The 23,101-nt window shown below is 44.1% G+C and overlaps 1 protein-coding gene across 12 annotated transcripts in view; it reads left to right on the top strand.

The window, feature by feature from the left end:
* Positions 1-2,533: 2,533 nt before the first annotated feature.
* LOC106584308 (guanine nucleotide exchange factor DBS) overlaps positions 2,534-23,101 on the top strand; it is a 90,789-nt gene continuing 70,221 nt past the window's right edge. For 7 of the 12 annotated variants that reach the window (XR_006761582.1, XM_045706536.1, XM_045706535.1 and 4 more), the window contains exon 1: positions 2,535-2,942. Coding sequence is in view for 11 of the 12 variants with exons in the window: in XM_045706536.1 (XP_045562492.1) it covers positions 2,864-2,942 (79 nt within the window). In the remaining variant the exon portion in view is untranslated. Of the gene's footprint in view, positions 2,943-23,101 lie in introns of all 12 variants that reach the window. The other 5 variants (XM_045706531.1, XM_045706530.1, XM_045706539.1 and 2 more) reach the window with 3 other exon arrangements.

Here is a 23,101-nt window from a genome sequence, read left to right as displayed (position 1 = left end):
CACTGGCGCCCTGTGCTCTTCACAGATGAAAGCAGGTTCACATTGAGCAGGTGACAGACGTGACAGAGTCTGGAGACGCCGTGGAGAACGTTCTGCTGCCTGCAACATCCTCCAGCATGACCGGTTTGGCGGTGGGTCAGTCATGGTGTGGGGTGGCATTTCTTTGGGGGGCCGCACAGCCCTTCATGTGCTCGCCAGAGGTAGCCTGACTGCCTTTTTGTACCGAGATGAGATCCTCAGACCTCTTGTGAGACCATATTCTGGTGCGGTTGGCTCTGGGTTCCTCCTAATGCAAGACAATGCTAGACCTCATGTGGCTGGTGTGTGTCAGCAGTTCCTGCAAGAGGAAGGCATTGATGCTATGGACTGGCCCGCCCGTTCCCCAGACCTGAATCCAATTGAGCACATCTGGGACATCATGTCTCGCTCCATCCACCAATGCCACGTTGCACCACAGACTGTCCAGGAGTTGGCAGATGCTTTAGTCCAGGTCTGGGAGGAGATCCCTCAGGAGACCATCCGCCACCTCAGGAGCATGCCCAGGCATTGTAGGGAGGTCATACAGGCACGTGGAGGCCACACACACTACTAAGCCTCATTTTTACTTGTTTTAAGGACATTACATCAAAGTTGGATCAGCCTGTAGTGTGGTTTCTCACTTTAATTTTGAGTGTGACTCCAAATCCAGACCTCCATGGGTTGATAAATTGGATTTCCATTGATTATTTTTGTGTGATTTTGTTTTCAGCACATTCAACTATGTAAAGAAAAAAGTATTTAATCAGATTATTTCTTTCATTCAGATCTAGGATGTGTTGTTTAAGTGTTCCCTTTATTTTTTTGAGCAGTATAGATCGGTGGCAGCTAGTAGGCCGGCGACGACGACCGCCGAGCACCGCCCGACCGGGGAGAGGTGCCACCTTCTGTGGACGTTGTGACATCAGCGAAAAGGCAAGGGTCCACTTTTTCCAAAAACTTCACTCCTACTGTCACAGACTCATCTTCATCCTAACCCTCAGTGCAAGCCTCAGGCTCAGAAAACTTCACCACACCTACCACCTCCGATACTTTTCCCTCATTCACTTCCATTTCTTCTCCTGTCTTCTGCTCACTCTGCTTGCACTTTCTACCATTCTTCTTTAACAAACCATCTCCCTTTTTTTATGCCATTTTTAACCCGACTCAAGCTCACCCTCTTCCTCCCTCTCTCTCTTAGACCTCCTCTGCCTCTCATTTTCCCTCCATTCCTCCCCTGTATTCCAAGTATACGTCTCCTTTTGATAATACTGCACTTCTCCTGACATGCATCTTATTCTTGCCTTCTCAAGGGACACCATTGAACCAGCTGTCACAATCTCTGTACAATCAGCACGAACCCCTCGGGATGTAGAGCTCAACAGTGCATCCCACTTGTAAAGTAGCTGCTTCGCCTAGATTATCTTCTTTATCAATAGCTACCGCAACACTTTTCCATTTCAAACAAGCGCGCTGTTCCAACCGCCATCGACCGTCTCGCCATGACAGCATCGTACTATTCTTCTGTTCTTCATTTACACAATTAACCAAAACAAGGCTGCTTCTAGTCACCTTGACTGAATCGACAATCAGAGAGGTGAGCGACAGTAGCATTTCAAAAGTCAGAAGCGGCTTCCTCTCCTCCATCTCTTCTTCATCGACACTAGGGAGGGTCGTTTCTGTTGTACTAGGAATGATGTATGAAAAATAAGTGGTGAAATAAGTTAAAATAATATGTAGGCCTATAGCCTACACATTTTCATTCTGATATTATTGTATACCTCTCATCACCAGTCACGACCAGCTGTCACGACCAGCTATGCGTCACATGATTGTCTCCAGTGGTAATGGAGTGGGAGCGCAGATGTCTGCTGGGCAGTTTCTCAATGCTCATCTCCTAGGCAATCGCCACGGTCCCAAGAGCACTGGCATGTGGTAAGACGATAATGCTCTTGGCTTGCATTTCATCTCTTGGCTGGATTTCATCAAAATGTGGGACAGAATAGTAGAGGGGTGGGTTGCCATTATTGGATGGGGTTTCAAAACCAAAAAGAAGGGTAAACAGCCTATTGATGATGCTTTCTTTCATGACATTACAATAGTAATGCTAAATGTATTAATAGTCATATCTACATATTTAGTTTTTTATGCTAGTAGCCAATTTCAGCCTACATATTTCCATTATTAAAATGCCTGACTTGAAAATCAAATCCTTTACTTACAATATTATATTTTAAATTGCTATAATATTATTGAATATCATAGTTGGATTTCTGTTATATTGTCTGCCATTTAGACAATAATAATTTTCATAATTAATAAAATAATAATAATAATGAATTAAATTATTTTCTTGAAACAAAGTTTTCATCATGCCCCATGAGGTACTTTAGCTCCGTTCCAGTGGCTCTATATCTCCAGGTTTTGTGTTAGTGAATCCATTAGCCCCCTATCTCCCCAAGGCAGGTAGCGGCTCTCTGATTTGCTTCCTGGTGTCTGACTCAGCCTTTATTACAGCAAGCCGAGCATCTGCCTGAAAGCACCGTGAAATCCTCCTGATTGGCTCACCCAGTGAGTGTGTGTGTGTGTGTGAGTATCCATTATTAATGACACACACACACGTACTATGCTACATTGTATTGTCATTTTTGACGTGAAGAGATATTTTCAGTGGAGTTAGAGGTATCCTCAGACCCTCAAGTTGCTTCCCTTCTTTCACATCATCCCTCAGAGGTGCTTGCGGACTGGGAGGCATTGTGTGAGGAGGGTGCTTCAGCCTCCGGTGAGAGAGCGTGTTGACGAAGTAGAGTGGACCGAAGAGAAGAGCAGATGCTGCCCACACCCTAAGATGCTCTGCTGGCTGATAGAGGATGAGATGTCTCTGCAGGAGTTCCAGAAACGTGTGGGCTGTGTCATCACACATGTCGGTGAGTGTCCTGTCTTCATCCCTCCATGAGCCATCAGCCAAGGGGATACCCAGCAGCTGCTCCCTGCATGGTCTCCCTATTCCAGACAGCATCTTTAGAGATGCCTAGATATGAAATGCTTGACCATAGAGATACATGTGTGAATATTTGCTCTAAACAGATAGAAATGTCAGGTTTGTGCTGATCATTATTGTTGCAATTTATACACAATTTACATTTTAAACAGTTCAAGGTCAGAGTCAGCCTTACACAAATAACCATGTAGTATGTTGTTGTCTACTACGGCACTCATTTAATTTTTTTACATTTGAGTCATTTAGCAGACGCTCTTATCCAGAGCGACTTACAGTAGCAATTAGGGTTAAGTGCCTTGCTCAAGGGCACATTGACCGATTTTTCACCAGGCTGCTCTGGGATTTGAACCAGCGACCTTTTGGTTACTGGCCCAATGCTCTTAACTGCTAGGCTACCTGACACCCAAAATTGGGAAGTGGTTTGTGGATTTATATTTTATTCTTGTGTAGATTTATAATGGACGCATCATGTTCCACTCCAGTCAGACTTGTCATTCCATGCTGGTTGGTGTGATGTGTAATAACTAGTTGTCACAGCACATCACAGGGAGTGGGTGTCATCAGAAAGTGTGATTGTCATATATTGACAATTACTTTTCTATTCTCTGATAATCCCATCCTATTCTTACTATGAGTTTAATTGTAAATCACTATAACCACATTTTAGAGCCAATATGCATATCATCATGGAGATAGATATACAGTATTTACCCGTATCTATGGGTTTCATTACATATTTTATGATACTCAATGTTATTAGCCACAGAAGACAGCAAAACCTAGTATACATCTCTTTAGATTCCTATCTCCCCCTCTCTCACTTCCTCTTGTTCTCCTTCATTCCATATTCTACATCCGGGTCTTCCGGGCTGGGCAGAGGAAGTAGGTTATTGTGCCACGCTGGAGATTGTTACGGAGTGTATTCTATCACTGCTCTAGTGAGGCAGTCAGGCAGCAGCCATCTATTGGGGAGGGGACCATACAGCCAGTTACCATAGAAACGGAGATATCCCAGGCTTGTGTGCATTGGCCCTATTGATTTATGGAAACAGCCTCTCTCTCCTGTGTTGCTGTTCGCATCTCTCACTCCCCCAATTTATCAGAGACCCCCAATTATTTCCACTATCACACCCGTAGGGCGGTCTTTGGCCTACAAATAACACATCCATAGACTTGGAGGTCCTCTTCCTTTACTCATTAACCATAATTTAATCATTGTCAGTGTCATGTTATATGGTGAGCGTTATAGATTGCTGTCATCATAACACTTTATTATACCAATCTGACGTAACGGTCCCCACAGTGTCCTTTAATTAAAGGTTCATAATGAGCTTCCCTATACTGAAGATGATTGCCTTGCTACACAAGAGACTGACAACAGTAATGTTATTCTGCTAGTGGCATTTATTCTCTATGGATTTATTTAAAATCAAAGACACACCCCTCTGTTCATCTGTAAGGGATGTAGAGCTGCGCAAATTCAATCACATATTTGACATTAAAAGCCGTGTGTGGGAAATGGTGAGCTTGGCAGCTGATGTCAGCAGCACTACATCAGAGTTATTATTGCAGTTAAACCTTGTAACAGGCTCCATGACTCAGAGAGAAAGAAAGCGAGAGATGCAAGCCTTATCTGAGCTCTCATTGGTGGCAGGTGACATCATAGTTGCCGGAGTGTGAAGGCTGTGTAATTTAGGGTAACGGCGTATGGATTTTATGAATAATTCATGATAGAAATGATGTAGAATTCAAGCGGCTGACTCCTCTATTAAACAGAGTTATTAGAATGATCATAATACAGACCATAGTCCTCCCATAGTCCTCTCACAGCTCCTCCCAACAAATTATATTTACAGGAAAATACATGACCTACTTGAAATGGACCTTCAAGTATGTTATGTTTTGTTGCCTCTAGCAACCGAGGAATTACAGTAGTGCAATGCCTCTTGTGTACTGGGCAATCCTCCACAACACATCCCAAGGATATCTAATATGAAGAATTCAATCTCCAAATCATATAGGAAATATAAACTCAGTATACATTAGTTAAATTCTTAACCTCATAGTGTGCAAAGATTTTTGCCCTGTGTAGCAGTAACCCTAATTTCAGGCTGCCTTCTGAAATATTTAGTAGAGTAGAACAATGGAAATGTGTGGCATCGGTCATCCGTTGTCATGACTTCCACCGAAGTCGGTCACTCTCCTTGCTCGGGCGGCGTTCAGCGGTCGACGTCACCGGCCTTCTAGCCATTGCCGATCCACTTTTCATTTTCCTTTTGTTTTGTCTTTGATTTACACACCTGGTTTCAATTCTCCATTTACATGTTCATTATTTAACCCTCTGTTTTCCCTCTGGTTTTTGTGCATGTTTGTTCATTGTTAAGTGGTTGGTATTTCTGTGAGCTGGTGTGTTTCCCAACGTGGAATATATTGTTGGTTTATTTTCGAGTAAAGTTACGTTTTTACTCAGTTCTGTGTGCTGCACCTGACTTCATTTGACCCGCCACACACTGACATTTGACATCCGTTGCTAATTGAACTAACGGGATTAGCATGGTCTGGCTACTCAAGGCTGGCCCCAGATACATACTATGTGGTTAACACAGGGAAATGAAACAGTCTATAGGCCTATATAAACAGAAAATACAACCACATCAAAACATGAGCACAGACTAAAGACGCAGCTGACGGGGAATCGTAAAGGCACCAAGGCTGGAAAATGCAGTAAAATGTCAGTGTAATCACTTTGTGGTTTTCAGAGGCATTTTGTTTAAAACATACTTTCCACAGATGAGTAACCATTCTTGGCAGATTCTCACCAAGTGATCAGTGACAATGTACATGTTCCACTGGCTCTACAGCACAGACCTCGATCCTAGACGTTAATGTAATTTGTGTGAGCATGTTTATGGTTTCTCTCAGGATGAATGTTGGCTTACTTGTCTGTCATTCATTTTGTTGTAACTCTGGCACTATAGTAGTTATATCCTCTTACAGTAAGCAATGAATCTATTGAGACATCATAAAGAGTTAAATGGATAAATAGAAAGCAGCATCGTTTTGTCCCTTCCTTTATCTATGTCCCCACCCCTCATCCTCTTAGTAGCCAAAGGGCCATTGCTATCTTCCGAAATCAATACCAGATCCCACCATGAGCGCCTGTGCCATGTCATTCTGTAATACTGATAGTCCATTCATAAGCCTTCCTTGGCACAGAAGGAGATCTATAAAAAGTCCAGATTCTATCCCATATGCAGAGAGGTGAACAATGGAAAGGTCAGGAGGTCATCCTCTCTCCTGTTGGAACAGCAGCGCTGGTGTTCATCATCTCAAACGTCCTGATCAGATGCCTTCCTTCCTCACGTCTGACTTCTGAAATCATATCCCCTCACAACAATGCCATCAACTTTATCTCTGTTTTTGGATTTTAGATTATGTGGAATCATAAATGATTGATTGCAGTGATTCGATGTTCATTCATTGAGTGCATTTAATCTGTAGACATATCATAGACTGTTGGATTTTGTTTCACTCAGAGGTTGTCAACATATTTAAACCTCTTAAGGTTAGGTAGGTGTTCCAGCCATAGATCTTCCTGGTATCATAACAGCTCTGCTCTTCTTTACCCAGCCAGCCCAGCCTTGTTGTTATGACGTAGGCTGTATTCACACTGCTTCCCATTTGTCCCTCATTTACGTGAAAGGGGCTCTTTGGAAAACGTTTGTCTTATTTTGCACAGCCCCCTTTGGGCATTGGCCAGTATTTGAGTGGTGCTCACAGTAACACAATGGAACAATAGCCCATTGAGTCATAAATCTATTTTAAGAGTCTGGCCTAATTTCGAACTCTAATATGGACTTACTGCTCCAGTTTAAGGGCTCAGGGTGGCCCTCAGATCAACTCAGATCAGCAGGGTCAAGCTTCACAGCAGGCTTGGAAAAACAGAGGGCATGTAGGTGGAAGACAGAAGTCAGGCCAGCTAGGACACACAGAGGGAGCACTGGGGTTTACTACTCCCCATTCTCCTTCTGTGACCTTGACCTCTGTAACCCTTTCCTCTCTGAAGGTGGGTGGGAATTGTTTGTGAGAAGAATTACCTCTCAAGGCTACGGTGTCAATTCATGATCAATAGCACTGCAGATTATTTTTATTTTTTTTTACCAGATCCTTAATCTATCTCTCAAGGGGTTGCAGTATATTGTGTGCAGTCACAGCATACCTGATCTTTGAGTCGATTTCCTATCCTCAGTGCTTCTCACGGTTGAGAGCTTTGATGCATGCTCTGCTCCTGCACTGATAAGTGGGGCTCACTGCCACAATGTAATAGTGCAGATGATCACAACTCTGAACCAGGGACGACATACTACTCATTTATAATTGAAATGGCACTGAAACTAGCTTTTTCCACAGATTTGTATATAATTGTATATGGTTAGGGTAGGGTTGTTCATCAACATGTTTATGTGAAATAAAATGTGAAATAAATACTGTATATGCTATTTGGACTTGGTTGGTTATGTCCTTGCAATAACGAGAGAATAAAAAATTGATTGCGAGGATTAGCAGATGCATTCCAATATGTATCTTTCAAAAATAGGGTGACCTTGTGTTGACATGCAGATATATATGTGTGAGCCCCATTACAATAGCAGGAAGCAATAAAAGACACTGTGTGGGTATCTGACTCAGTGTGTGTGATCCTGGACCTCGTTACTACCAGCACGGTGCTGTTCAGAGCTCACATATACAATACTATTCATCACCCTCCCTATGTGTGTGCAGTGTGTGTGTATTTTTTAGAGGGAGGAGTGACTGACAGATGCCACTGACACTAGGAGAACCTGGCCTTACTGCACTGGTCCTATGCAGTGTGGGCTTGTAGTATGTGGCTGCTCTGTCATTCGTTGATGACAGAGCAGGGTGGGGGTAAGGGCTGGGTAGGCTTCAGAACTGAAGAAGGGAGCATTTGAGAGGACGGATAAAGCGGGCAGGGCGACAGGAATAGTGATCTCCGGATTCAAACATGAGGAGTACGTATTTTTATATGGCGGTGTCTTGTTCCTGTTTTCGTGTTTTTAGAGCACATGTCCCAATGGCAAAGGCCAGCTTTCTGCTGACAGAGCCACATGGTGATGTCATATGATGGAATTTACTCCCTGCCTCTGACCTTAAGTAGAAAAACAAACAGTGGAAATACTCTGATATTCTCCTTGTACAGCAGGTGTTGCTGCTTTTCTAGTCTTTTATGCTGTTTCAATTAGCATAGTGGTTTAGAATAGATAATGCCCATTCTGTGATTCAAGATCTTATTGTTGAACTGAACATATACAGTGCCTTGCAAAAGTATTCACCCCCCTTGGCGTTTTTCCTATTTTGTTGCATTACAACCTGTAATTTAAATGGATTTTTATTTGGATTTTATGTAATGGACATACACAAAATAGTCTAAATTGGTTAAGTGAAATAAAATAAAATACTTATTTAAAAAAAAAAAACGTAAAAGTGGTGCGTGCATATGTATTCACCCCCTTTGCTATGAAGCCCCTAAATAACATCTGGTGCAACCAATTACCTTCAGAAGTCACATAATTAGTTAATTAAAGTCCACCTGTGTGCAATCTAAGTGTTACATGATCTGTCACATGATAGCAGTATATATATACACCTGTTCTGAAAGGCCCCAGAGTCTGCAACACCACTAAGCAAGGGGCATCACCAAGCAAGCGGCACCATGAAGACCAAGGAGCTCTCCAAACAGGTCAGGGACAAAGTTGTGGAGAAGTACAGATCAGGGTTGGGTTATAAAAAAATATCCGAAACTTTGAACATCCCACGGAGCACCATTAAATCATTATTAAAAAATGGAAAGAATATGGCACCACAACAAACCTGCCAAGAGAGGGCCGCCCAACAAAACCCACAGACCAGGCAAGGAGGGCATTAATCAGAGAGGCAACAAAGAGACCAAAGATAACCCCGAAGGAGCTGCAAAGCTCCACAGCCGAGATTGGAGTATCTGTCCATAGGACCACTTTAAATCGTACACTCTACAGAGATGGGCTTTACGGAAGAGTGGTCAGAAAAAAGCTGTTGCTTAAAGAAATAAATAAACAAATGCGTTTGGTGTTCACCAAAAGGCATGTGGGAGACTCCCCAAACATAAGGAAGAAGGTACCCTGGTCAGATGAGACTAAAATTGAGCTTTTTGGCATCAAGGAAAACGCAATGCCTGGTGCAAACCCAACACCTCTCATCAACCTGAGAACACCATCCCCACAGTGAAGCATGGTGGTGGTAGCATCATGCTGTGGGGATGTTTTTCATCGGCAGGGACTGGGAAACTGGTCAGAATTGAAGGAATGATGGATGACGCTAAATACAGGGAAATTCTTGAGGGAAACCTGTTTCAGTCTTCCAGAGATTTGAGACTGGGATGGAGGTTCACCTTCCAGCAGGACAGTGACCCTAAGCATACTGCTAAAGCAACACTCAAGTGGTTTAAGGTGAAACATTTAAATGTCTTGGAATGGCCTAGTCAAAGCCCAGACCTCCATCCAATTGAGAATCTGTGGTATGACTTAAAGATTGCTGTACACCAGCGGAACCCATCCAACTTGAAGGAGTTGGAGCAGTTTTTCCTTGAAGAATGGGCAAAAATCCCAGTGGCTAGATGTGCCAAGCTTATAGAGACATACCCCAAGAGACTTGCAGCTGTAATTGCTGCAAAAGGTGGCTCTACAAAGTATTGACTTTGGGGGGAATGAATAGTTATGCACGCTCAAGTTTTTATTTTTATTTTTTTGTCTTACTTCTTGTTTGTTTCACAATAAAAAATAATATTTTGCATCTTCAAAGTGGTAGGCATGTTGTGTACATAAAATGATACAACCCCCCCCAAAATCCTTTTTAATTCCAGATTGTAAGGCAACAAAATAGGAAAAATGCCAAGGGGGTGAACACTTTTGCAAGCCACTGTAGATCTTCTCACATGACATAATCACTGTGAGTACATCTGAACTAGTGACCTCCTGCACATCAACACCACTTAGGAATAGGAGTCTGTCTGTAGACACCCATTCTCTCTGCCTGGGAGACCAACTATCTGAGCATAGTCTGTGGAGACTTATCTCAAAGTCATCCATAAAGAAAGTAGGGACATTGCATCTTCAATTTTTACATATATATTTTATTATATTATATGGAAAATGTGGCAATATCAGATTATGTGATATGTGCACTGTATGTTTGAGATCTTTTTGGACTGAGCTGTTTATTGTAGTAAATGTGTATTGTAGGTGCGTGCAGAGGTAAACACTAAAGCCAAATATACATTTACATCATTTAGCAGATGCTCTTATCCAGAGCGACTTACAGTAGTGAATGCATACATTTCATACATTTGTACTCCGTACCGGTCCCCCGTGGGAATCAAACACACAACCCTGGCGTTGCAAACACCATGCGTTACCAACTGAGCCACACGGAGCCACACGGCGATCACTGTCATTAAAGTCGTACCTGAATAGACCAGTGTACTAAGATTAGCTAGCGAGAGTGATCTATGTTTATCAGCCAGTGGAAAGGTAAGCTTAAGATACAGACCTGTGTATTATGTATTTTTAAAAGCAGGAAGGCCACTGGCTCCTATTCCATGTGACAAACATCAAGACTATAGTATCACACATATTGGTCATCACTTTGACACTAAATGGACACATGATGATGTAATGGTTAAGTTCTTACAGCACACGGTGTGGTGAAGCCTGAAGACACAGAACAGGGGTGGCAGGGTAGCCTAGTGGTTGGAGTGTTGGACTAGTAACCGCAAGGTTGCAAGTTGAATCCCCAAGCTGACAAGGTACAAATCTGTCGTTCTGCCCCTGAACAAGGCAGTTAACCCACTGTTCCTAGGCCATCATTGAAAATAAGAATTTGTTCTTAACTGACTTGCCTAGTTAAATAAAGGTAAAATTTAAAAATTAAAAATAAATTGTAAATGAATGTTAGAAAAATGTCAGATAGTAGGCTACAATAGCAGTTCTACAAACTTACACCAAGTGCCATGCCCATGGGTGTAACTTAGTATGATTGAGTCATTATGATTATTCTTCATGATTATTCTCATGAAGTACATCCCCTTTACCAATGAGAGTGTCTTGTGAGGGAGGGGTGAGAAAGTGCTTCTGAGACAAGGACAGTAAATGAGCTACAGCCAGAAAGAGGAAAAGCAGTGCCTTTTGTGCTGTGTTCCTGACGCACAGTGTCCACACAGCACTCTACATCACAGAGGCTGAATGTTGAGCTGGGTGGGGGAGGAAAGGGAAGCCCCAGTGCCTCGGGGTATAGTTGAGGATATTGGTGTAAACCATGCCAGTCTCCTGAGCTCCACTGGTCACAAGACTTGAACTCAGACCTCTGGCGAGAGCCCTGACAGATCACACACACACACACGTACCCACACACTCACAGACACACACATTGTAAGGACTCTGCTCCGTGGTGCTCTGCACAGTTTTCCATAACCACAGCTGGAGCCCTCAGGGCAGGACTGTCGTGTTCAGCGGTCTGGTTCGGTCCAGACAGGAAGACCTCGCCATGGGCTCAGTTATGTGTAAGTGACTGGATTACCTACTTTAAACCTTAATTTACATGTTCTGTGTCTTTCACACTCATACAGGTCTGGTTTCCACGACTCTTTTGCCTCCGAGTGGTGTGAAACAGATGTGATGTAAGCTAAGTTGTGCTACTGGAGAAGCCAGCTCAGTAGATAACAGTAGGCAGGGGCTGGTGGTTGAGTGGAGTTGTGTTTCCTTGTGACGTCTTGAGTAAGGAGCTCTGCGTGCTTACAGGCTTAAGACGTTCAGCAATGTGACCTAACAGAGAGGCCGGTGATTACCCTGTGAACACCTTGTGGGAACCTGGTCACAAATAGAGCTGGGGAATTCAAAATGACTGATCAATTCACATTGGAATGTATTATACAGTATAGTTACCTGTTGCTTCTGTGCATACATGTTGTGCTTCACAGAGAAATACATTGCATTTCACTGTTAGATTCTCCCCTGAGTGTGAAGTCACCTAAGCTTATCTAGAGGTTACATAAGGAGGGTTTTTGATTATCCTCTGTTGCATGTGCCTGACATAGAGAGGGAAGAGACGTAGGCAGAGGTCAGAGGCAGCAGCTAACTGGCTCCCGGGACTGAAGAGGAATAATTGCAGTGGCAGAGGCTGGCAGGGACTGGGTGTGTGCGTACTGTGTACAGTATGTGTTTGTGTGTATGTGTGTGAGATGTGCTGCGCTGAGAGACAGACTATCAGATGGAAGGCACTGTAAGAGAAGAGCGTCCAGGGGACTTGAAAAGCAGACCAGGGGTGATTCAGGAAGACTGAGCCGAGGAGGAGAGGGAAGCTCTGGTAGCCGCTCCGAGCTCTTTCTGTCCCTGTCTCCCTGGGCTGGAGTCTGGACTGACCTTGACTACACTAGGCACTGCGTAGGAAGGAGCTACACAGGCTGGTGTGCAGGAAAGCCATCTCTTGAACACGAACGCACACACTCTCAGAGATGAGTAGTGCAGATATTTTGGCACTCTGCTGTGGTGGGATGATGGACGGCTCCCCGCGGTACCAGACCATCCCCTCACGGTGTTCAGCATGCGGGCGGCACACGCGTGGCGCTTCCTCCATGGTGCGTATCTCTGCCGGGGAGATGGAGTCCTACCACCGCTTTCTGGGGGTGTGTCAGAAGACTGAGTCAGCCACGGGGAGAAGTATGTCCTCCCTCTCTTCCCTTTCAACCTCCTTCTCAGCACCTCTCCTTCACTCCATTCCTCTGTCAGTTTTTTTTTTAACTAGGCAAGTCAGTTAAGAACAAATTCTTATTTACAATGACTGCCTTGTTCAGGGGCAGAACGACAGATTTTTACCTTGTCAGCTCGGGGATTCGAGTTAGCTACATTTTGGTTACTGGTCCAACGCTCTAACCATTAGGCTGCGCTTGTTGATTGATGTGATGCTGCTAAGGCCCTGGTATGGCCTTGCTATATGTAAATGCTTTGGTGAGATTTCATTAGTCTGCTGCTGATGCTATCTGAGGTATGCCTTTCCTTCTAATATTAGACTGATGCATTTATGAATAGGCATGGCAGTTCTCACCTTCTCAGACATGCTTATTAAATGCCAGGTTGCTTTCCTATCTGCATGTCAAATGGCTTGCATTGTCCTGGATAGAAAGCTCCACATCACAACAACCTTTAAAAGAACACTTGAGTAGAACATGTCTTATACCATGCATGCAAGCTTGCACAATTTTTTATGTTTCTCTCTGTGGAGTAGTGGCAATGACAGCAGAAAAGAAATGGCTCCATGTTTAAAAAGAATGATAATCTGAATCATGGTGTCTATGGTTGGATAAAGATGTCCTGCTGACTGTTTTAAACGTGTGGGAAAAGACTAGCTGGCAAAGTTGAATGATATCACAAAATAACCTACCCAGAAGCAGTTGATGGTCCCACAAACCCTCAATGCCTAGACATGCACCGTTTCTTATGTGTGATTATCCCTTGCAACTGAAGCAAATCATCACCTATGGTATCCAGTTAGCTGCCAAGCCTATGTCCTTCACGGCATCTGGTTCAAAATATGTGTATCTGAAGATATAAATGCAATTAAATTGTTTGGGTACATTCAAGTAAGGATATGTGTCACGTTTTGCTCTTCCTGAACTGTCTGCATTCAAAGGTGTATCTGAGATAAGGTTCTTTAGTCGGAACAAAGTGACATATTTTATTGCCAGAAAGCAGTTTCTGTATCTGTCCAAGCGCAATTCCAAGAAGTTTTTGATTGTTAATAAGAGAATGGGATATCCGTCTTAATGTCCTGAGTGTAAGGCTGAAACCATAATGACCATCACATGGCTTTGACGTCTTTTCCTCAGAGGTCCTTTCATCTCTCAGCATTATAATGACGTCCATTCATTCTGTTCCTAGAACAAGTTTCCACATGAATGTTGGGCAAAATTCATGGTCAAAATCCCAATTTGTTGCCCTATTTTTATCCAGTTGGTTGGTATTCCCTCCATCTGAAGTCCAGATTATTACACATCTGGGGCTCGTCCAACTTCCAAAGACAGTTTTGGCTTCGCTTTCATCTGATATCCATCACTAGGGGAGTTTTGTTATTGGAAGATAAATGGACCTGTCTGACACATCCTTTTATTGTTTTCTTGCACGACCTCCCTTTTCCTGAGTGTCAATGGGAAACGTGCTCTTTTGGACGTATGTGGATTTACGAACAAATATCTACTATATTCAAGCTTCTTCTCCAACAATATTGAAGGAGATTATATCAGTACTGTTCGTAGATCCATGACCATAGAAATGTCCTGGGTACATATGGAATTGCGTACTGTACAGATAGATACACTGTATGTGACACTGCTTTGTGAGAAAATTAGCAACGCAAGTCAAATGGAGTACATTATACAGAAATCAAACACAATCAATTCTACCAAATGTATTCAGTTAGATTAACCTTTTAAAGGTAGTTTTACTACTCAATGATGGAGAATACTGGACACATATTGTAAGAGGATGTTCGATTTTCTATTTGATCTTCTTGCAGAGAGAAATATTAGCAGTCATATTCTCCCTGTGTGTAGATGTCAGCGTGAGCGTGAGGGCTTCTCCTCCTCTTAAAGCACTGGTGGAGGGCGGTGGTGGAGAGATGCTTGACCTAGTTCTTCCAAAAAACACTACCTCACTCTGTTTTATGGGCTCCTGCTGCGCTCGGCATGGAGTGTTGGTCACAGATTCTCATGTCCCTTTAGTTAAAGAAAAATTCCACCCAAAAACTATCTTTTGGTATTGGTTTCATTAGTCCATTGTTGACATAGTCCCTAAATGTTTTGCTTGTCAGCACTTACATTTTCAAGATAAGTAACTTTTAAAATACAGAAATAAAATTTAGCATCATATGATGCAAAACGCATCATCATGTGATGTAAAGGGCATCACACAGGAATGATTTCTGTATATTGAAAGTTACATATAGTGAAAATGTGAGTGTTGTTGTAGTATGATCTAAAATAAGGACGCGCGACAACGAGGTTCTAGCTCCAGCCTGTTTATTAACCTAACCCTCGCATGTCATACATAGGTACGAATTAGAGGTCGACCGATTAGGATTTTTCAACGCCGATACAGATACCGATTATTGGGGGCCCAAAAATATCCGATACCGATTAATCTGCCGATTTTTATTTATTTATTTGTAATAATGACAATTACAACAATACTGAATGAACACTTATTTTAACTTAATATAATACATCAATAAAATCAATTTAGCCTCAAATAAATAATGAAACATGTTCAATTTGGTTTAAATAATGCAAAAACAAAGTGTTGGAGAAGAAAGTAAAAGTGCAATATGTGCCATGTAAAAAAGCTAACGTTTAATTTCCTTGCTCAGAACATGAGAACATATGAAAGCTGGTGGTTCCTTTTAACATGAGTCTTCAATATTCCCAGGTAAGAAGTTTTAGGTTGTAGTTATTATAGGAATTATAGGACTATTTCTCTCTATACGATTTGTATTTCATATACCTTTGACTATTGATGTTCTTATAGGCACTTTAGTATTGCCAGTGTAACAGTATAGCTTCCGTCCCTCTCCTCACTCCTACCTGGGCTTGAACCAGGAACACATCGACAACAGCCACCCTCGAAGCAGCGTTACCCATGCAGAGCAAGGGGAACAACCACTCCAAGTCTCAGAGCGAGTGACGTTTGAAACACTATTAGCGCGCACCCGCTAACTAGCTAGCCATTTCACATCGGTTACACCAGCCTCATCTTGGGAGTTGATAGGCTTGAAGTCATAAACAGCGCAATGCATTGCGAAGAGCTGCTGGCAAAACGCACGAAAGTGCTGTTTTGAATGAATGCTTACGAGCCTGCTGCTGCCTACCATCGCTCAGTCAGACTGCTCTATCAAATCATAGACTTAATTATAACATAATAACACACAGAAATACAAGCCTTAGGTCATTAATATGGTCGAATCTGGAAACTATCATCTCGAAAACAAAACGTTTTTCCTGTCAATGAAATACGGAACCGTTCCGTATTTTATCTAATGGGTGGCATCCCTAAGTCTAAATATTCCTGTTACATTGCCCAACCTTCAATGTTATGTCATAATTACGTAAAAATTCTGGAAAATTAGTTCGCAACGAGCCAGGCGGCCCAAACTGTTGCATATACCCTGACTCTGCGTGCAATGAACGCTAGAGATGTGACACAATTTCATGTTAGCAGGCAATATTAACTGAATATGCAGGTTTAAAAATATATAGTTGTGTATTGATTTTAAAGAAAGGCATTGATGTTTATGATTAGGTACATTGGTGCAACGACAGTGCTTTTTTCGCAAATGCGTTTGTTAAATCAACACCCGTTTGGCGAAGTAGGCTATGATTCGATGATAAATTAACAGGCACCGCATCGATTATATGCAACGCAGGACACGTTAGATAAACTAGTAATATCATCAACCATGTGTAGTTAACTAGTGATTATCTTAAGATTGATAGTTTTTTATAAGATAAGTTTAATGCTAGCTAGCGATTTACCTTGGCTTCTTGCTGCCTTCGCGTAACAGGTAGTCAGCCTGCCATGCAGGCTCCTTGTGGAGTGGAATGTAAGGCAGGTGGTTAGAGCGTTGGACTAGTAACCGGAAGGTTGCAAAAACGAATCCCCCCTGAACAAGGCAGTTAACCCCCGTTCCTAGGCCGTCATTGAAAATAAGAATGTGTTCTTAATCTGACTTGCCTAGTTAAATAAAGGTGTAAAAAAAAATAATAACAAAAAAATATCGGCAAATTGGTGGCCAAAAATACAGATTACCGATTGCTATAAAAACTTGAAATCAGCCCTAATTAATCGGTCGACCTCTAGTACGGATACCCCCAAGGGACATCCTACTACATCTTCCCCTCTCCAATGAACAAGAACTCAACATGCATAACCACTGAAGCATAACTGAAATGCAATTTTGGAAACCAGTATTATTCTCTAACATGCTACTTCACATCCTGAAACAGTATGAAAGCATTAAATCACACAGTATGAACATTAACTTAGGTACAGTCTCTTTTTGCTGGTTATGGTCCCCAACAGTATGTTTTCTCTTCACGTAACATAGTCTTTCAGCCACTCTGGTGGCTTCACATCACTTTTTGGGTGCGCTTGTGGCTCTGTGAGCATTCTCTCTCCTTCACCCTCTTTTTGTGCATTTTCTGTGGCCTCAGTCTGTGTGGCTGGTAGATCTGGAAGAGCTCTGAGGTGTGTTTGGTTCCTTTGTACCTCTTCTGAGCCTGTCCACCACATGGGAGCGTGGGGCATCCGCTTCCCTCAGCACTATTGCTGGTGTCTTTAAGTTTGTAATCCACACACGTTGACCTTCGGTCAGCTCTGGCCTCTCCGTAGCACGGTGTCTCTGATTAAAGTCTCCTGTTTGCGTTTGTTTCAGCCGTTTGTCCCTCTCAGCGAAGGTCTTCCCGTTAGGCCATCGGGTTTAAGCTGAACCGGCGAGACAGGCAATGGGGAACGCAGCCTCCTGCCCATCAGGAGCTCGGCAGGCGACGGCCCATGATGCAGTGTTGTAACTCTGTAAGCTAACAGAGCCCAGTATGGATCCTTGTTCTTTTTCAGCAGTTCCTTGACTGTTTTAACAGCTCTCTCTGCCTCACCATTACTCTGTGCATGGTAGGGGCTACTGGTCACATGTGTAAAGTCATATTCTGCGGCAAAAGCAGAAAAGGAGCTTGCAGAGAACTGGGGAGCGTTATCTGTAACCAGGACCTCAGCGACCCCTTGCCTGGAAAAAATTTACTTTAATCCATTGATAACACCAGCTGATGTGGTTATGGGTGTCTTTGCTATTTCAATGTATCTTGAGTAGTAATCTACCACTAGCAGATAAGTGTCATTTTTCCAATAGAACATATCTGCCCCTACCTTTTGCCATGGCCATTTTGGCAGCTCCGTTGCCATCATTGGCTCCGGATGACAAGGTTGACATTTTGTACAGACCTCACACTGGGCCACCAGCTTGGCAATCTGAGTACTCAGACCAAGCCACCACACTGACTGTTGAGCCCTCAGTCTGCATTTGGTTATCCCCATGTGTCCATCATGCACTCTGTCTAGCATTTCTGGTTGTAGAGTCTCTGGGATAACTATCCGTTGTCCTTTCATGAGAAGGTCTCCATTACAGTGGAAGTCACTTTGGTGCACCCAATAGGGCTTCAGCAGCTGAGGCAGTTCCTCCTGTCTGGGCCATCCCCTTTTGCACTGCTGCACTATCTGTTTGCAGATGTGGTCTCGTTGTTGCTCCTCTGCAATCTGCTGCAGTTTGGTCTGAGATGCAGGTAGGCTGTCCCTTATTGCATTAATGGACACCTGTTGTCACGTCCTGACCAGTAAAAGGGGTTATTTGTTATTGTAGTTTGGTCAGGGCGTGGCAGGGTGTGTTTTTCTGTGTGTTTTGGGGTTTTGGGCATTCTATGATCTATTTTCTATGTTTTGTATTTCTTTGTTTTGGCCGGGTATGGTTCTCAATCAGGGACAGCTGTCTATCGTTGTCTCTGATTGGGAACCATACTTAGGCTGCCCTTTTGCCACCTGTCCTTGTGGGTAGTTAACTTTGTTTGTGGCACTTTGCCCTGTAAGCTTCACGGTCGTTTTGTATTGTTTATTGGTTTTGCTGGCGACATTCAATAAAGAGGAAACTGTACGCTCACCACGCTGCACCTTGGTCTACTTCATCCGACGGACGTGACAGAACTACCCACCACCAAGGGACCAAGCAGCGTGGCCAGGAGAGGCAGCCCCAAGATTTTTCTTTGGGGGGGCACACGGGACGGTCGGCGGAGCCGAGGATGGAACCAGAGCCAGTCGGGGTGAAATTGGAGGTGAGCGAAGGGAGCGAAGCAGAGACAGTGAAGGAGTTGATGGGGAGATTGGAGGAGAGAGCTATGAGAGAGCTGCTGTGTTGGTGCATGAGGCACAACATTCGCCCTACGGAGCGTGTCCTCGAATTGATGTCACCTGAGTCAGCTCTCCATACTCGTCCTGAGGTGCGTGCTAGCCGTCTGGTGAAGACTGTGCCAGCCCCACGCACCAGGCCTCCTGTGCGCCTCCCCAGCCCTGCACGTCTTGTGCCAGCTTGGCGCTCCAGACCTCCAGTGCGCCTCCACAGCCTGGTGAGTCCTGCGCCCGCTCCACACACGGTTTCCCCAGTTCGCCTGGAGAACCCAGTGCGGCCTGAGCCAACTCCCCATGCTTACCATGGCGAGCATTTGACTGGTCAGGCCCCATGCTATGGGGTGATGTGCACGGTTTCGAGGCCGAGCATCCACAGGCCGGTGTGCTCGGTGCCAGCATCCCACATTTGCTGGGGGAAAGCGGGCACCCAGCCAGTATGGGTGGTGCCAGTCCTGCGCTCGAGACCGCCAGTGCGCCTCCACGGCCCAGTCTATCCGATGCCTGCTCCCAGAGCCAGGCCTTTTGCAAGTCTCCCAGCCTGGCGAGTCCTGTGCCTGCTCCCAGAGCCTGGCCTCCTGCATGTCTCTCAAGCCGGGTGAGTCCTGTGCCTGCTCCCAGAGCCAGGCCTCCTGCATGTCTCTCCAGCCGGGTGAGTCCTGTGCCTGCTCCTAGAGCCAGGTCTCCTGCAAGTCTCCCCAGCCTGGTAAGTCCTGTGCCTGCTCCCAGAGCCAGGCCTCCTGCATGTCTCCCCAGCCTTAGTACTGTCATGTCCTGACCCGTAAAAGGGGTTATTTGTTATTGTAGTTTGGTCAGGGCGTGACAGGGGGTGTTTTTCTGTGTGTTTTGGGGTTTTGGGCATTCTATGTTCTATTTTCTATGTTTTGTATTTCTTTGTTTTGGCCGGGTATGGTTCTCAATCAGGGACAGCTGTCTATCGTTGTCTCTGATTGGGAACCATACTTAGGCAGCCCTTTTTCCCACCTGTCCTTGTGGGTAGTTAACTTTGTTTGTGGCACTTTGCCCTGTAAGCTTCACGGTCGTTTTGTATTGTTTATTGGTTTTGCTGGCGACATTCAATAAAAAGGAAAATGTACGGTCACCACGCTGCACCTTGGTCTACTTCATCCGACGGACGTGACACCGGTACCTAACTAACATCACCACCCTGGATGGTTCTGACCTAGAATATGTGGATAACTATAAATACCTAGGTGTCTGGTTAGACTGTAAACTCTCCTTCCAGACTCATATTAAACATCTCCAATCGGCTTTCTATTTCGCAACAAAGCCTCCTTCACTCACGCCGCCAAACTTACCCTAGTAAAACTGACTATCATACCGATCCTTGACTTCGGTGATGTCATCTACAAAATAGCTTCCATTACTCTACTCAGCAAACTGGATGCAGTCTATCACAGTGCCATACGTTTTGTTACCAAATCACCTTATACCACCCACCACTGCGACCTGTATGCTCTAGTCGGCTGGCCCTCGCTACATATTCGTCGCCAGACCCACTGGCTCCAGGTCATCTATAAGTCTATGCTAGGTAAAGCTCCGCCTTATCTCAGTTCACTGGTCACGGTAACAATACCCACCCGTAGCACACATTCCAGCAGGTATATCTCACTGATCATCCCCAAAGCCAACACCTCATTTGGCCGCCTTTCCTTCCAGTTCTCTGCTGCCAGTGACTGGAACGAATTGCAAAAATCGCTGAAGTTGGAGACTTTTATTTCCCTCACCAACTTTAAACATCAGCTACCTGAGCTGCTAACCGATCGCTGCAGCTGTACATAGTCCATCTGTAAATTGCCCACCCAATCGACATACCTCATCCCCATACAGTTCTTATTTTATTTACTTTTCTGCTCTTTTGCACACCAGTATTTCTACTTGCACATCATCATATGCTCATTTATCACTCCAGTGTTAATCTGCTAAATTGTAATTATTCGCTCCTATGGCCTATTTATTGCCAGCCTCCTCATGCCTTTTGTACACACTGTATATAGACTTTCTTTTTTTTCCTACTGTGTCATTGACTTGTTTATTGTGTTATTGGCTTGTTTATTGTTTACTCCATGTGTAACTCTGTGTTGTTGTCTGTGTCACACTGCTTGCTTTATCTTGGCCAGGTCGCAGTTGTAAATGAGAACTTGTTCTCAACTAGCCTACCTGGTTAAATAAAGGTGAAATAAACATTTTAAAAAAACTCACCCTCTAGACATTGCTCCTCCTCTGATAATGGATGTTTAATTGGGGCCCTGGAGAGTGCGTCTGCTGTGATCAGTGCCTTCCCTGGCACATACACCATCTTGTAGGTGAACCTCAGTAATCTGAGGTGGAAGCGCAGAACTCTGGGAGGCAAGTCGTCCAGTGCTTTTGTCCCTAACAGAGCCAACAGTGGTTTGTGGTCAGTCTCTGCTGTAAACTGCAGGTCAATTAGGTATTGGCTGAGCCTTTCACATGCCCATGTGATAGCCAATGCCTCCTTCTCCACTTGAGCATACCTTTGCTCTGTGTCGGATAAGCTTCGGGAGATGTATGCTATTGGACGCCATTCCATGTTGTCCTGCATCTGTGTGAGGACCGCCCCTAGCCCAAAGGATGATGCATTTGCTGATACCTTTGTCTTAGCGTGGGGACGGTACTGGGCCAGCACTCTCTGTGAGGCCAGGTCTCCTTTGATTTTGTCAAACGCTACCTGTTGCATGTGAGCCCATGACCAGTCATTCTCTTTGGCTAGTAAGTCTCTCAGAGGTTTGGTTGTATCTGAGAACTGTGGGAGGAACTTACCCACATATGTGGCCATGCCTAAGAAGGTCCTGACTTCAGCCACATTCTGGGGTCTGGGCATATCTGTGATGGCGCTGATCTTCTCTGGGTCCGGCTCTATTCCAGCTGCACTGATTTTGTGTCCCAAGAACAAGACCTCTGACTGTGCAAAAGTGCATTTTCCATTGAGTGTCAGGCCAGTCTCCTGGAGTCAGGTCAGAACTGCTGTGAACCTTACATCATGTTCTGCTCTGTCCCTTCACGAGCACATCGTCCGCGTGGACTATGACGCCACTCAGCCCATCCAACAGCTGAGACATGCGTCTTTGGAAATGCTCAGGACCGGAAGCGATTCCAAATGGCAAAACATTAAAACAGTAACGGCTAAACGGTGTTATAAACGTTGTGAGTGCCCTACTCTCTGTTTGCGCATATTAAACCTAGCTCTCTCAAATATAATGTTGTGTCTCCCTACAAAATGCGTTTCAAAACAGTCTTTAACGGCACTGTAGTTAAGTTTCTCTTCCTCAGTCAACGTTGAAGCATTTAATATATCCTCGGCTTCATCACCCATGGAGTAGATCAGTGTATTAACTTGAAATGCCTAATTTTTCACGTTTAAGCCTGATGCTACCCTGTACCTTTCAAAGCGCCTCCCTACAAAATTCTCCAGGGGACAAATGCGAAATTCGTCAGCACTAGCCACTGGCCTGTCCGTGTTTGCGCCAGAGCCCGTTGAACTTGGAGTCGCAAACCCTGAAATCCCGCCAGCTTCTTCCTCTTGCAACATGTTGCTTAGCAGTAACTTAGTCCTTGCTCGTTAGCTAGCAAAATAATGATATGCGCTGTTTTATCTCCAACACTGTGCCCTCCCTGCTTTGAAACAGCCTGAATGTATGATTTACTTGGTACGTCCTTCACGTTTATGTGAATGTTAAACCCACTTCTGACACCATGTAGTATGATCTAAAATAAGGAGCGGCGACAACGAGGTTCTAGCTCCAGCCTGTTTATTAACCTAACCCTCGCATGTCACACATAGGTATGGATACCCCCAAGGGACATCCTACTACAGTTGTCAAGCAAAACATTTTGGGACTATGTCAACAATGGATTTATGAAACAAATACCAAAATATCTTATTTGGGTGGAGGTTTCCTTTAAGACAGAAGCTTTTGTTCTGGAGAGGCTGTATCAACCACTATTAAATTATAAGGTTGGACTACTTTCATACAATACTTTATGCATATAATTTGATTGT

Source organism: Salmo salar, chromosome ssa23 (assembly GCF_905237065.1).
Source record: "Salmo salar chromosome ssa23, Ssal_v3.1, whole genome shotgun sequence".
NCBI classification, from domain to species: Eukaryota; Metazoa; Chordata; class Actinopteri; order Salmoniformes; family Salmonidae; genus Salmo; species Salmo salar.
This window is presented reverse-complemented; position numbering and strand designations above follow the sequence as displayed.